The sequence below is a fragment of the Anolis carolinensis genome, chromosome 3 (genome assembly GCF_035594765.1).
Source record: "Anolis carolinensis isolate JA03-04 chromosome 3, rAnoCar3.1.pri, whole genome shotgun sequence".
In the NCBI taxonomy this organism is placed as follows: Eukaryota; Metazoa; Chordata; class Lepidosauria; order Squamata; family Dactyloidae; genus Anolis; species Anolis carolinensis.
The window spans coordinates 1,007,046-1,020,474 of record NC_085843.1 but is presented as its reverse complement, the minus strand read 5'-3'; the positions used below and the strand labels follow the sequence as shown (position 1 = coordinate 1,020,474).

At 55.3% G+C, this 13,429-nt stretch overlaps 1 protein-coding gene across 1 annotated transcript in view; it reads right to left on the bottom strand.

The window, feature by feature from the left end:
* The window catches only part of dchs1 (dachsous cadherin-related 1), an 83,761-nt gene extending 72,364 nt beyond the window's left edge, over positions 1–11,397 (bottom strand). The window contains exons 1-2 of the mRNA XM_062974350.1: positions 11,325–11,397; positions 8,135–9,990 (exon numbers count right to left, since the gene is read on the bottom strand). Coding sequence (XP_062830420.1) covers positions 8,135–9,904 — 1,770 coding nt within the window. The 5' untranslated portion in view covers positions 9,905–9,990; positions 11,325–11,397. The remainder of the gene's footprint in view (positions 1–8,134; positions 9,991–11,324) is intronic.
* Positions 11,398–13,429: the final 2,032 nt, after the last annotated feature.

Genomic DNA, 13,429 nt, shown 5'->3' with positions numbered 1-13,429 from the left:
TCCGTGGTCACCTCGATCCTCCCAGGAAAATCTCCTAGACGTACCGGGCCCTAGGGAGGGCTCGGGCTGTGGCGCAGGCTGGAGAGCAGCTGCAATGAATCACTGCAATGAATCACTCTGACCAGGAAGTCAAGAGTTCGAGGCCCGCTCGGAGCCTATGTTTGTCTTGTCTTTGTTCTATGTTAAAAGGCATTGAATGTTTGCCTAGATGTGTAATGTGATCCGCCCTGAGTCCCCTTCGGGGTGAGAAAGAAGGGTGGAATATAAATGCTGTAAATAAATAAATAAATAAATAAATAAATACACCTGGAAGCTACAAGGCGTAGAGCCTTTTCAGCCAATGCTCCAATTCTGTGGAACTCATGGCCTCCATATCTTAGAGCAATGTCGGAGTTGCGACCTTTTGGAAAAGCGCTCAAGACTTGGCTGTTTGGTTGTGCATTTGAGTAAATCAGATCTAGTTTGCCAAGTAGTCACTGTTGAATGTTTTTATGTTGAATGTTTTTATATTGTGAAATGATATTTTAAATTGTAAGTCGCTCGGAGCACTCTGGTGGAGAGCGACTGATTAAGAAATAATGTGAAGTGAAGTGAAATGGGGCCACAAAGTGGAGTTCGTGACATGCGGGTGTGGAGAGAGCAAACCACAGACCATGGACTCCAATGCAGCCTGAGCCCTGTCACATGTGCAATGTCAACACCAGAGGCACTCCAAGTGGCCAGATACTGGGCAAAAGGCATTTAGTACCATGCCATTATTCTAGGAAACGAGGCTGTGCAGAGATTTTATTTATTTATTTATTTATTTATTTATTTACAGTATTTATATTCCGCCCTTCTTTCTCACCCCGAAGGGGACTCAGGGCGGATCACATTATGTACATATAAGGCAAACATTCAATGCCCATAAACACATCAAACAGAGACCGAGACAAACAGACGCAGAGGCCATTTAACCTTCTTCTGAGGGGATGTTCGATTCTGGCCACAGGGGGGAGCAGCTGCTTCATCCACTCTGACAGCACTTCCTCATTCCAGGTCGTAAATTAGTTAAACTTGCCTCCCCACTTTTATAAGTGGTACCTTATTTCCTACTTGATAGATGCAACTATCTTTCGGGTTGCTAGGTCAGCAACGAGCAGGGGCTATATTTTTATTTTTAATTGACGGGTGCTCACCCCGCCACGGGCCGGCCTCGAACTCATGACCTCATGGTCAGAGTGATTTATTGCATCGACTCGGGGCTGTGGCGCAGACGGGAGAGCAAGCCAGTGAAATTAACTGCAATGGATCACTGACTAGGAGGTCATAAGTTCGAGGCCCGCTCGGAGCCTATGTTTGTCTTGTCTTTGTTCTATGTTACAAGGCATTAAATGTTTGCCTAATATGTGTAATGTGATCCGGCCTGAGTCCCCTTCGGGGTGAGAAAGAAGGGCGGAATATAAATGCTGTACATAAATAAATGAATCAATGTGTTGTCGAAGGCTTTCATGGCCAGGATCACAGGGTTGTTGTGTGTCTTTCGGGCTGTGTGGCCATGTTCCAGAAGCATTCTCTCCTGACGTTTCGCCCACATCTATGGCAGGCATCCTCAGAGGTTGTGAGGTATGGAGAAAACTAAGCAAAGAGGTTAATATATATCTGTGGAAAGTCTAGGGTGAGAGAGGTCAGTGTGAATGTTGTGTAGTTAATCACTTTAATTAGCATTGAAAAGCTTATCTGCTGTCTTCTTCCTGCCTCTGGGGCATCCTTTGTTTAGAGTCGTTAACTGCCCTAGGTTGATTCATGTCTGGAAATCCTCTGTTTTCAGAGTATTGCTTTTTATTTACTGTTCTGATTCTTGAGTTTTTTAATACTGGTAGCCAGATTTTGTTCATTTTCATGGTTTCTTCCTTTCTGTTGAAGTTGTCCACATGCTTGTGGATTTCAATGGCTTCCCTGGGCCGTGGCCAGCTGCAGCCGCACAGCTGCTGGAGGGGAAATGTGGGGTTTGCTCAGCCAGAAAAGTCCCTCTCCTGACCCAGAGGGAGAGGGAGAAGCAGAGGCAGAGAGAGAGGCAGCAGCATAAGGAACCTCTCAAGGAGAGGAGCTGCAGCCGGCCAGGCAGGGAAGCAGCAGGGAAGGAAGGCCGCTCTGCTCCCTAAAAGGGCAGCCACAGCACCAGGAGGAGCCCCCCCAGTAAGGAAACTGCAGGAGACAAAGGAAGATGTGGGGCAGGCTCCCTATCCTGGAAGCAAGGGGAGCCAGAAAGGGGGAAGGGGACAACGGGGAGGAAACCTGAGAGGGAGGACCTGAGCCATGTCTGGAGGAAAGAAAGGAAAGAAGGAAGGGAGGATGGGAGAGAGAAAGAGGGAAAGGAGGGGGCAGAGCCTTTGCATTGGTCCTCCTCGGGACCCACAGATAGGGAGTCCATGGCAGGGAGACAGGGGGGCAAATGATGCTCGTGGGGAAGAAGAGCATCCTCAGCTCTGGGCCACCAAAATTGTCCTCGTGGGGAGGAAGGGCAACATGGGCTAGACAAAACTACGGTTAGGTGGATCTGTAATTGGCTAAGCGAACGAACCCAAAGGGTGATTCTCACCCATGCGTCGTCTTCATCATGGAAAGAAGTGACAAGTGGAGTGCCACAAGCAGGGCTCCGTCCTGGGCCCGGTTCTGTTCAGGATCTTTATTAACGACTTAGACGAAGGGTTAGAAGGCACGATCATCAAGTTTGCAGACGACACCAAACTGGGAGGGAGAGCCAACACTCCAGAAGACAGGAGCAGAATTCAAAACGATCTTGACAGACTAGAGAGATGGGCCGAAACTAACAAAATGAAGTTCAACAGGGACAAATGCAAGATACTTCACTTTGGCAGAAAAAATGGAAATCAAAGATACAGAATGGGGGACGATGCCTGGCTCGACAGCAGTGTGTGCGAAAAAGACCTTGGAGTCCTCGTGGGGAGGAAGGGGAACATGAGCCAGGAATGTGATGCGGCTGCTAAAAAAGCCAAAGGCATTCTGGCCTCATCAATAGGGGAATAGCGTCTAGATCCAGGGAAGTTATGCTCCCCCTTATTCTATTCTGCCTTGGTCAGACCACACCTGGAATCACACTGGGTCCAGTTCTGGGCACCACAGTTGAAGGGAGATGTTGACAAGCTGGAAAGCGTCCAGAGGAGGGCGACTAAAATGATGAAGGGTCTGGAGAACAAGCCCTATGAGGAGCGGCTTAAAGAGCTGGGCATGTTTAGCCTGCAGAAGAGAAGGCTGAGAGGAGACATGATGAGAGCCATGTACAAATATGTGAAGGGAAGTCATAGGGAGGAGGGAGCAAGCTTGTTTTCTGCTGCCCTGCAGACTAGGACACAAGGGAACAATGGCTTCAAACTACAGAAAAGAAAGGAGATTCCACCTGAACATCAGGAAGAACTTCCTCACTGTGAGAAGGGCTGTTCACCAGTGGAACTCTCTCCCCGGGGCCGTGGTGGAGGCTCCTTCTTTGGAAGCTTTTAAGCAGAGGCTGGATGGCCATCTGTCGGGGGTGCTTTGAATGCGATTTCCTGCTTCTTGGCAGAATGGGGTTGGACTGGATGGCCCATGAGGCCTCTTCCAACTCTACGATTCTATGATTCTATGATTCTATGAGCCAGGAATGTCATATGGCGGCTAAAAAAGCCAATGGGGTTTCTGTCCTGCATCAAGAGGAGCCTGGTGCCGAGATCCAGGGGTGGGAGCCATGCTGCTCCCCTCTCCTCTTCTGCCTTGGTCAGAGCTCTTCACCTGGAAGCACACCGTGTCCCGTTCTGGGCCCCACCATTGAAGGGAGATGTTGACTCTTAAGATGGAATGTGTGCTGAGCAGGGAGACTCAAAGGATCAAGGGCCTGGAGAACAAGACCTATGAGGAGTGGCTGAAAGAGTTGGGTATGTCTAGCCTGAAGAAGAGAAGGCTGTGAGGAGATACGATGAGGGCCATGGATCAAGGTTTGAGGGGAAGGAAGTCCTAGGGAGGAGCATAGAATCATACAATCGTAGAGTTGGAAGAGACCTCATGGGCCATACAGCCCAACCCCATTCTGCCAAGAAGCAGGAGATCGCATTCAAAGCACCCTCGACAGATGGCCATCCAGCCTCTGCTTCAAAGCCTCCAAAGAAGGCCCGGGGGAGAGAGAGAGTTCCACTGTCGAACAGCCCTTCTCACAGCCAGGTCCTCCTCGAGACCCACAGATAGGGAGCCCACGGCAGGGAGACAGGGAGGCAAATGATGCTCGTGGGGAAGAAGAGCCTCCTCAGCTCTGGGCCACCAAAACTGTCCTCATGGGGAGGAAGGGCAACAGGAGACAGGAATGTCATGCAGCGGCTACACACTGGCCTCCAACTGACAAGAGTTCTTCTCCCACCCTGGACTTTCCATAAATACATATAAACCTTCCTTGCTGAGTTTCTCCATACCTCACAACCTCTGAGGATGCCTGCCACCGATGTGGGCGAAACGTCAGGAGAGAATGCTTCTGGAACATGGCCAGGCTGCCCGGAATACATACAACCAGGGCCGTAGCCAGAAAAAAAATTCGGGAGGGGTTTTGAAAATTTTGGGCGGAGGGTTTAACCCCTAGCACACACCCCTCCCCACTACAAACCTGTCAATGTCTGCTTGAGATAGTAGTGCCTGGAGGGACTCTTAATGTTTTGCATCTCATAGACTTAGCATGGGGATTTGGTTAACCAGTTAAAATTCATGGGTAAACCAGGTTTTTTTATAACCTGAAAAATTTCGGGGGGGGGGGGGGTTGAACCCCTAACCCCCCCCCCCCCCCTCGCTACAGGCCTGCATACAACAACCCTCTGATTGAGGTGATTAACTACAACATTCACACTGGCCTCCAACTGACAAGAGTTCTTCTCACACCCTGGACTTCCCACAGATATATATAAACCTTCCTTGCTGAGTTTCTCCATACCTCACAACCTCTGAGGATGCCTGCCATAGATGTGGGCGAAATGTCAGGAGAGAATGCTTCTGGAACATGGCCAGGCTGCCCGGAATACATACAACAGCCCTGATTAATTACAACATTCACACTGGCCTCCAACTGACAAGAGTTCTTCTCTCACCCTGGACTTCCCACAGATATATATATAAACCTTCCTTGCTGAGTTTCTCCATACCTCACAACCTCTGAGGATGCCTGCCATAAATGTGGGTGAAACGTCAGGAGAGAATGCTTCTGGAATTTGGCCATACAGCTCAGAAAACACACAACAACCCTGTGATCCCGGCCATGAAAGCCTTTGACAACACAATGGGATTTTGTCCTGCATCAAGAGGAGCCTAGTGCCTGGATCCAGGGATGGAAGTCCTGCTCCCCTTCTATTCTATTCTGCCTTGGTCAGATGACACCTGGAATCACGCTGTCCAATTCTGGGCACCACAATTGAAGGGAGATGTTGACTAAGCTGGAAGGTGCCCAGAGGAGGGCATCAAAGGATCAAGGGTCTGGAGAACAAGCATCCCTATGAGGAGCGGCTTAAAGATCTGAGCATGTTGAGCCTGTAGAAGAGAAGGCTGAGAGGAGACAAGATAGCCATGTATAAATATGTGAGAGAGGGGAAGTCCTAGGGAGGAGAGAGCAAGCTTCCTTTCTGCTGCCCTGCAGACTAGGACGCAATGGAACAAGGGCTTCAAAGGACAGGAAAGGAAGGAGATTCCACCTGAACATCAGGAAGAACTTCCTCATTGTGTGTGTGTGAGAGAGATCTGTTCAGCAGTGGAGCTCTCCCTCTCTTTCTGCCCCGGAGGGCCTTTAAGCAGAGTCTGGATGGCCATCTGTCGGGGGGGGGGGGGGGGTGTTCTTTGAACGTGATTCTCCTGCTTCTTGGCAGAATGGGGTTGGACTGGGTGGCTCACCACGTCTCGTCCAACTCTAGGATTCCATGAGAGCCAGGGAAGGAAGAGCACCTCAAGCTCTGGGCCACCAAACAAGAAGGTGTCCTAGTGCGGAGCCAGGAGACGACGAGGCTCTTCCAGACACGTCTGGCTCAGAGCGCATGGCTCCACGAAGGAGCTAAGCCCAGGCAGGCCTCCCTCTTCCCATGGGGGCAGGGCTCTGGCAGATGGACAAGCAAACCTTCTGGACGGGTGTCACCATCACCTACACCTGAAGCACAACCATGGCCTGGCATCACCTACACCTGAAGCACAACTTCTCTCCCCAGGCTGGCTGCAGAGGCTGCTCTTGGGCTGAGCGCCTGCTTCTCGAGACCCCAAAATGGAAGCGGACGAGACTCAGGGTCCGCTCTATGGCTGTCTGGCCATGTTCCAGAAGCATTTTCTCCTGACGTTTCACCCACATCTATGGCAGGCATCCTCAGAGGTTGTGAGGTCTGTTGGAAAACTATGCAAGTGGGGTTCGTATATCTGTGTAAGGTCCAGGGTGGGAGAAAGAAAGAACCCTTGTCCATTGGTGACAAGTGGGAATGCTGCAATTAATCAGGAATTCCCCTGTTTTCAGAATTCCAGACAGGAAACAATCAGGGCCAGCTAACACCCCCCAGGCAGGAATCAGCCAGGCCTTGAAGCTGCAAGGCTTTTCAACACTAATCAAGCTGGCCAATTGCAACATTCACATTTGCCTTAAGCAGGCGAGAATTCTTTCTTTCTCCCACCCTGGACTCTACACAGAGATATAAACCCCACTTGCCTCACAGACTTCACAAGCTCTGAGGGTGCCTGCCATAGATGTGGGTGAAACGTCAGGAGGGAATGCTTCTGGAACATAGCCAGGCAGCTCGGAAAACTCACAGCAACCCAGGGAATGCTTGCCTTCTCCGCACTATAGGAACCCGCACAAAGACGAACTGGAATGGGCCCACTGGGCAAACCTGGGCCCTTAGCACTCTTTTGGACTACAACTCTTTTGGACTACAACTCTGGCTGTTAGGAATTGTGGGAGTTGCAGTCCAAAAGAGCGCTAAGGGCCAAATCCCATACACATTTCTGGGGTGCTGTGGGGCCGGACGTGAGCTGCCATGGCCCTTGAAAAGAAAGAGAAGAGAGGATGGGAAAGAAGGGGGCGGATGGGGTGGCTGCGCAGGGCTCGGTGCCCCTTGGCCGGGACCCAGTTCCTGCAGGAAGCCACAGAGCCCTTCTGCCGGCAAAGCCAAGCTGGGGGAGCCATGGGAGCAAGTCTTGGGGAGAGGGGTCCTGTTCGTGGGGAGCCCAGTTCGGGCTGTTCCTGGATCTCAGAGCAACAAAGGATGGGTGTGGCTCCTCGGAGAGAGGCAGAACTCCTTTGTTGCCGAATGAGTTTTTCCTCTGTGCTGGGGTTGTTGTGAGTCAGCCCTGGCAAGACATTCTTTGCGGGCTCCTGATCCGCGGTTGCCAAGTCCTTTCCCCAAGACCAGATTCCTGCTCGGTGCCCGTGCCCGCGGTGGCGCAGGGCAGCCCTGGCAACGGCATCTGTGGCGCCAGGCCTCCGCCAACCCTCCCTGCCAGAGTGATGTATGCCCACCCCCTGCACCAGCAGCCCCCTTCTGCATCTTGCGAGGGGCAAGCAGGCCAGTCTCCAGGCAACCGAATAATCAAGCACAAAGCCGGCACCAGAAATCACGACTGTCAAAGTCCAGTAGGAAAACCTTTCAGCCTCTCCGGACTCTTTGTTGCCGGCCTTAAAGTGGCCATTGTGACATTAAAACAAAACCTAGGAAACCAAAGAAAGGCCAGAGAAGAGGAACCACGGAGGGGGAAAGACGGCCCTTCCTGTCTGTCCAGACGCCCCCGCCTGCCTCGGAGTCTGAATGGGGCTCACGGGTTCTCATCAGGCAAACCCAGCTAATTGGCTTACGGAGACACTTGGCTTATCACACCATGCGAACGCCGCCTGGGCAGACAATTGACACCCCCGAATTTTCTGCCTTTTCTGATCCCCTGCTCTGGCTGTCTGCCACCCCCAGCCCCTCAGCTCCCCCCCACTCGCCTCCACCTCCAGCCATCTGGACCCTATTTGTGCCTGAAACTCTGGCTCGGCGCCTCGGAGGCATCTGCCTCAGGGCTCTCTCCACAGACCAGCAAGGCCCCGTACCCAACAGAAGTGAGAAGATGTTCTTCCCTGACCCAATGCGGGCCAGGGCCGTGCACACTCACTCACCTGGAGGAAGCAGGTGCCGGGGAGGGTGTCCTCCTTGAGGGAGACGTTGTAGAAGCTGCTCTCGAAGAGGGGCTCATTGTCGTTGACATCCTGCAGGGCCACCCGGACCAGGGCCGTGGAGGAGAGCGGGGGTGTCCCCCGGTCCGTGGCCAGCACTGTCAGCTGGGGCTGGGGGTCCACCTCATAGTCCAGGGCCGAGGCAGTGGTGATGATGCCGGTGGCAGCATCGATGGCGAACCAGTGTGAATGGGTCTCCTGGGTGTGCAGGAGGCTGTAGCGGACCTCCCCGTTGGGGCCCTGGTCCTTGTCGCGCGCCGTCACCTGCAGCACGAAGCTCCCAGGGTAGACCACCTCGGGGACACTCTGCTCGTACTCCTGGGTGTCGAACAAAGGGGGGTTGTCATTGACATCGGTCACCCGCAGCACAAAGGCCGACTCGGCCCGCAGGGGTGGCGTCCCGGCATCGGTGGCTGTGACTCGCAGCGAGTAGGCATCCCGCTCCTCCCGGTCCAGCATCTGGTCCACGCAGATCAGGTAGATGATGCTGTCCTTGGTGGTGAGCGCGAACTTGCCCTCACCGCCCTCCAAGGAGACGTTGACGTTGGCGTACTCCCCATAGTCCGGGTCTGAGACAGAGATGCGGGCCACAAACTGCCCTGGCTGGGCCCCCTCCGAGACACGCGGGGAGCCGTCCTCACTGAGGAAAATGATGGTCATGGTGGGCTGGTTGTCATTGTAGTCCCGCACCTGGATGGTGACAAAGGCCGTGGAGACCTCAGGGTGCAGGGCCCGGTCCCGCGCCTGCACCACCAGCTCATGCACCTTCCGCAGCTCATAGTCCAGGCCTCGGTTGAGCCGGATGACTCCCGTGGCGGCGTCGATGGCGAAGTACCGTTCGGGGTCACTCTGCCTACGGTTGATCTCGAACACCACAGCGCCGTTCTCCCCTTCGTCTGCATCAGAGGCGAAGACCCGCAGGACGCTGCTCCCGGGCTGCAGGTTCTCCGGGATCAGGGCCTGATAGCGGCTTTGGTTGAACGCCGGGGCGTTGTCGTTGACATCCTCCACCTGCACCTCCAATGCCATCTGGGAGCTGCGAGGGGGTGACCCACCGTCAAAGGCCTCCAGGTGGAGCATATAGCGTGCCCGGGTTTCCCGGTCCAGTGCCCCTGCCACCACCAGCTCCGGTTGCAGGGCGCCCTCAGGGCTGCGCCGGGTCTCCAGCCGGAAGGCCTTGCCGGCCCCATCACCCTTGAGCAGGTAACCCTGGGTGCCCAGTGCCCCGCCGTCCGCGTCGAAGGCCGGCTCCAGCGGGAAGCGGCTCCCTGAGGGGGTGTTCTCTGGGACCCGTAGGGCACCGTGGGGTCGGGGGAAGGCGGGTGCGTGGTCGTTGATGTCCAGCACCTGCACCCGCACCTCCACGGTGGCCCCCTCGGGGGTGACGGCGATGAAGCTGTAGTGGGGGCGGCTCTCGCGGTCCAGCACTCGGGCCGTCTTGACGATGCCCGTGTTCTCATCGATGTCCAGGTCGGTGGACACGCCACTGCCTTCCTGGGCCGAGATGAAGTACATGTAGCTGGCCGTCCCGGGGGGCAGCCCTGCACTGATGTCCCCGATCACTGTCCCCGCCGGCTGCTCCTCGTCGATCTGCAGGTCCAGCGTCCCCAGGGCAGCGTCCCCAGGGAGGAGGAGCAGGGGTAGCAGCAGCAGGAGGGGCAAGCAGGAGGTCTGCAGCAGGGCTCCGGCCCTGGGGGTCCGCTTCCTCCCCATGGGCCTGCCCTGGCGCTGCTCCTGCTCTGTTATGGCAGCGGACTCTGATGTCGTCGTCCTCCTCCTCCGCTGATCCCCTGGAAATCCTGCAAGGAATGCGAGGGAGAAGGTCAGTTAGGGAGCGAGAGGGGAAGAAGGAGGGAGGGGAGTGCAAGCCCAGCCCTCCCTTCTGGCCCTGGAACCACCCTCTTGGTTTGGAAAGGGGGGGAATAGGGGGTCCCGCCTGGATCAGAGCAGGAAGGGGAGAGACGAGGGGTTAGAACAATTAAAACCAGCAGAGTCCAGGCCTGGGCAAACCTGGCCCCTCCAGGTGTTTTGGACTACAACTCCCACAATTCCTAACAGCCTACCGGCTGTTAGGAATTGTGGGAGTTGTAGTCCAAAACACCTGGAGGGCCCAGGTTTGCCCAGGCCTGGACTAAATGGACTCCCCAAACCCATTCCCCTCAAAGAGAAGGCAGAAGCCCCCTCCTCATCCATCTCTGTGCTCCCCCTACTCGAAGACCCCTCCCTCCTTCTTCCAGGCGTGGTAAGGGGGGGGGGGTCCATCCCGACCTGCTGGCTTCCACAGAGCAGTCTATAAGGGGGGGGGGGGTCCCAGTTTCCCCCCCTTCCTCTCTTCCTTCCTGAGTGTCTTGGAAGCCCCGAGGGCGAAGGAAGGAAGGAAGGAGGGAAGGGGAAAGAGAAGGAGAGGAAGGAGAGAGGACCTGGTGAGGAAGAAGAAGGGGAGCGGGGGGGGGGGGGTCTGGCCCCGTCCCGCTTTTGTCTCCGCCGCTCCCCCTCCCCTTTTTTCTTCCTTCTCCTTCTCTCCTCCTTCCTCCGCTGCCTTTGTCTCGGGCGCCTTGGCTCCGTCCCCGTCGCTCCGGCTCCCCCCTCCCCATTCCCTCCCCAAGACCCCCGCCCCTCTTTTCCGCAGCTGGGAGGGGCTCTCACCAAGATGGGGGGGGGAGGAGGGGAGAGGGAGATGCCCCCCCTGCTCTCTCTCTTGGTTGTCCGGGGGGGGGGGGACGGACCCCCTTCCCTCCCCCTCCCTCCTTACCTCTCCCCCTCCCTCCCCCCGGAAGAGGGTCCTCTGCCTGAGCTCATACTTGGCGCCCCTTGAAAGGAGGTTCTTCTCCGTCGCCGGAGGGAGGGGGGGGGAGAAAGCGGGGAAGGGGCGCCTATTGAGGGGAGGGGTCCCCCAAGGAGCTTCGGCTGCCCCTCCTCCTCCTCCTCCTCGCCCCCTCCCTCCCAGGGACCCAGATGCTTCCAATTTGCGTGGGGCGGGGGGGGGGGAGTCTGGGGGCGGGGCGCGCTCCCCCCTCACCTCCACGCGAAGGGGCTAAAGGAGGGCGAGAAGGGGGCGAGAGAGAGGGGGGGGGTCTTTCCTCCCGACCCGGAGGTGTCCGAGGGAGGGAGGGAGGGAGGGAGGGGCACCTACGTCCATCATCCCGCGAGAGGCGTCCGAAGAGCGAGGGTCCGGAGGCAGCGACGGAGAGGCAGAGAGAGAGAGAGGGAGGGGGGGGGAGGGAGGGAGGGAGGGGAGGGAGGGGCCCGAGGAAACCCGACCCGAACGGACTGGCCCCGCCCCCTTGGCGCCCCGCCCCGGAGAGGAGCCCCCTCCCCCGCCACGCAGGGAGAGAGAGAGAGAGAGAGAGAGAGAGAGAGAGAGAGACCCGAACAAAGCCGCGCTGAAAAGAGGGGAGGGGAGGGAACGGGAGACCCCTCCCCGCCTGCCTCCCTCCCTCCCTCCCTCCCTCCGCCGCCCCTCTCTTTCCTTGCCTTCGTCCCCCCCCCTCCCCGGAGTGGGAGGGAAGGGAGCCCCCTCCCCGAAAGAGAAGTCACCCCTCAACACGGGCGAGGGTCTCCCCCTTCCCTCGGCCCTCTCCCTTTCCCAGCTCCCCCCGCCCTCCCCAGGCCCAGCAAACGAGTGGGGGTCTCAGTGCCTGGCCATGCAGTTGGGGGTGCCCTAGCCCCATGGAGCAGCCCTGGGCCAACATGCCCCCCCGCCAGGGTGTTTTGGACTTCCGCTCCCACCCTTCCTCACAGCCTCATTCATCAAGCTGCAAAGAGCATCAGTGTGGGTGTCTGCATAGAGGTGGCCTGACGGTTGTTGCCTGGAGGTGCCCTCAGCTTAGGAGCTCTTCAGGGGGATCCTCTAACCCAGGCATGGGCAAACTGGGGCCCTCCAGGTCTGAGGAGGGAAAGGAAGGGACCCGAGGGTGTTAGGAATGGTGGGAGACGAAGTCCATAACACCTGGAGGGAGGGAGGGAGGGCCCAAGTTGGCCCAGGCCTGACATACATATATATATAGGGCCCCTGGTGGTGGCGCAGTGTGTTAAAGCGCTGAGCTGCTGAACTTGCAGACCGAAAGGTCCCAGGTTTAAATCCCGGGAGCAAAGTGAGCAGCCACTGTTAGCTCCAGCTCCTGCCAACCTAGCAGTTCAAAAACATGCCAATGTGAGTAGATCCATAGGTACCACTCCAACCAGGCCTGTAGCGAGGGGGGGGGGTTTAGGGGTTCAAACCCCTCCCGAATTTTTTTTTCTGGCTACAGCCCTGGGTAATGGCACTCCATGCAGTCATACCCGTGGCCACATGACCTTGGAGGTGTCTATGGACAACGCCGGCTCTTCGGCTTAGAAATGGAGATGAGCACCAACCCCCAGAGTCAGACATGACTGGACTTAACGTCAGGGGAAAACCTTTACCTAACCTATATACAGTAGAGTCTCACTTATCCAACGTTCTGGATTATCCAACGCATTTTTGTAGTCAATGTTTTCAATACATCGTGATATTTTGGTGCTAAATTCATAAATACAATAATTACAACATAACATTACTGCATATTGAACTACTTTTTCTGTCAAATTTGTTGTATAACATGATGTTTTGGTGCTTAATTTGTAAAATCATAACCTAATTTGATGTGTAATAGGCGTTTCCTTAATCCCTCCTTATTATCCGACGTATTTGCTTATCCAACGTTCTGCCGGCCCGTTTATGTTGGATAAGTGAGACTCTACTGTATATATATACTAGCTGTGCCCGGCCACACGTTGCTGTGCCGTTGTCTGGTGGTGTTGGTGAGAAATTGTTGAGGTAGTTAGTGGTGGTGTTGAATGTCTGTTGTATGGTAGTCTTCATGTTTAGTATGCACACTGAAGTGGATTATATGGCACTGTGGACTCAAGATAATCCAGTTCAAAGCAGATAATATAAGATTCTAAATGGGTTATATAGCTGTGTGGAAGGGCCTTGAGTCTACACTGTGGAAGAGGCCTAAGTGAGGCCTAAGTGTGCCTGTCCCATGGGCTGAGTATGTTGCTAGGAGACCAAGTGGGCGGAGCTTAGCCTTCAAACTGGCAGCAATTGGATAAAAACTATTATTCCTCACCCTGTAATTAGGACTTTATTTTTCTTTTGTTTTTGTTGTATCAACCTAGAGCCGTGAATGATGGGTTGTGTTGTCAAATTTCGAGGTTGGGGGGCCTGTAGTTTTGTTGTTTTGTCCGCTGCCCTGATGCCATCACTCTTTTATA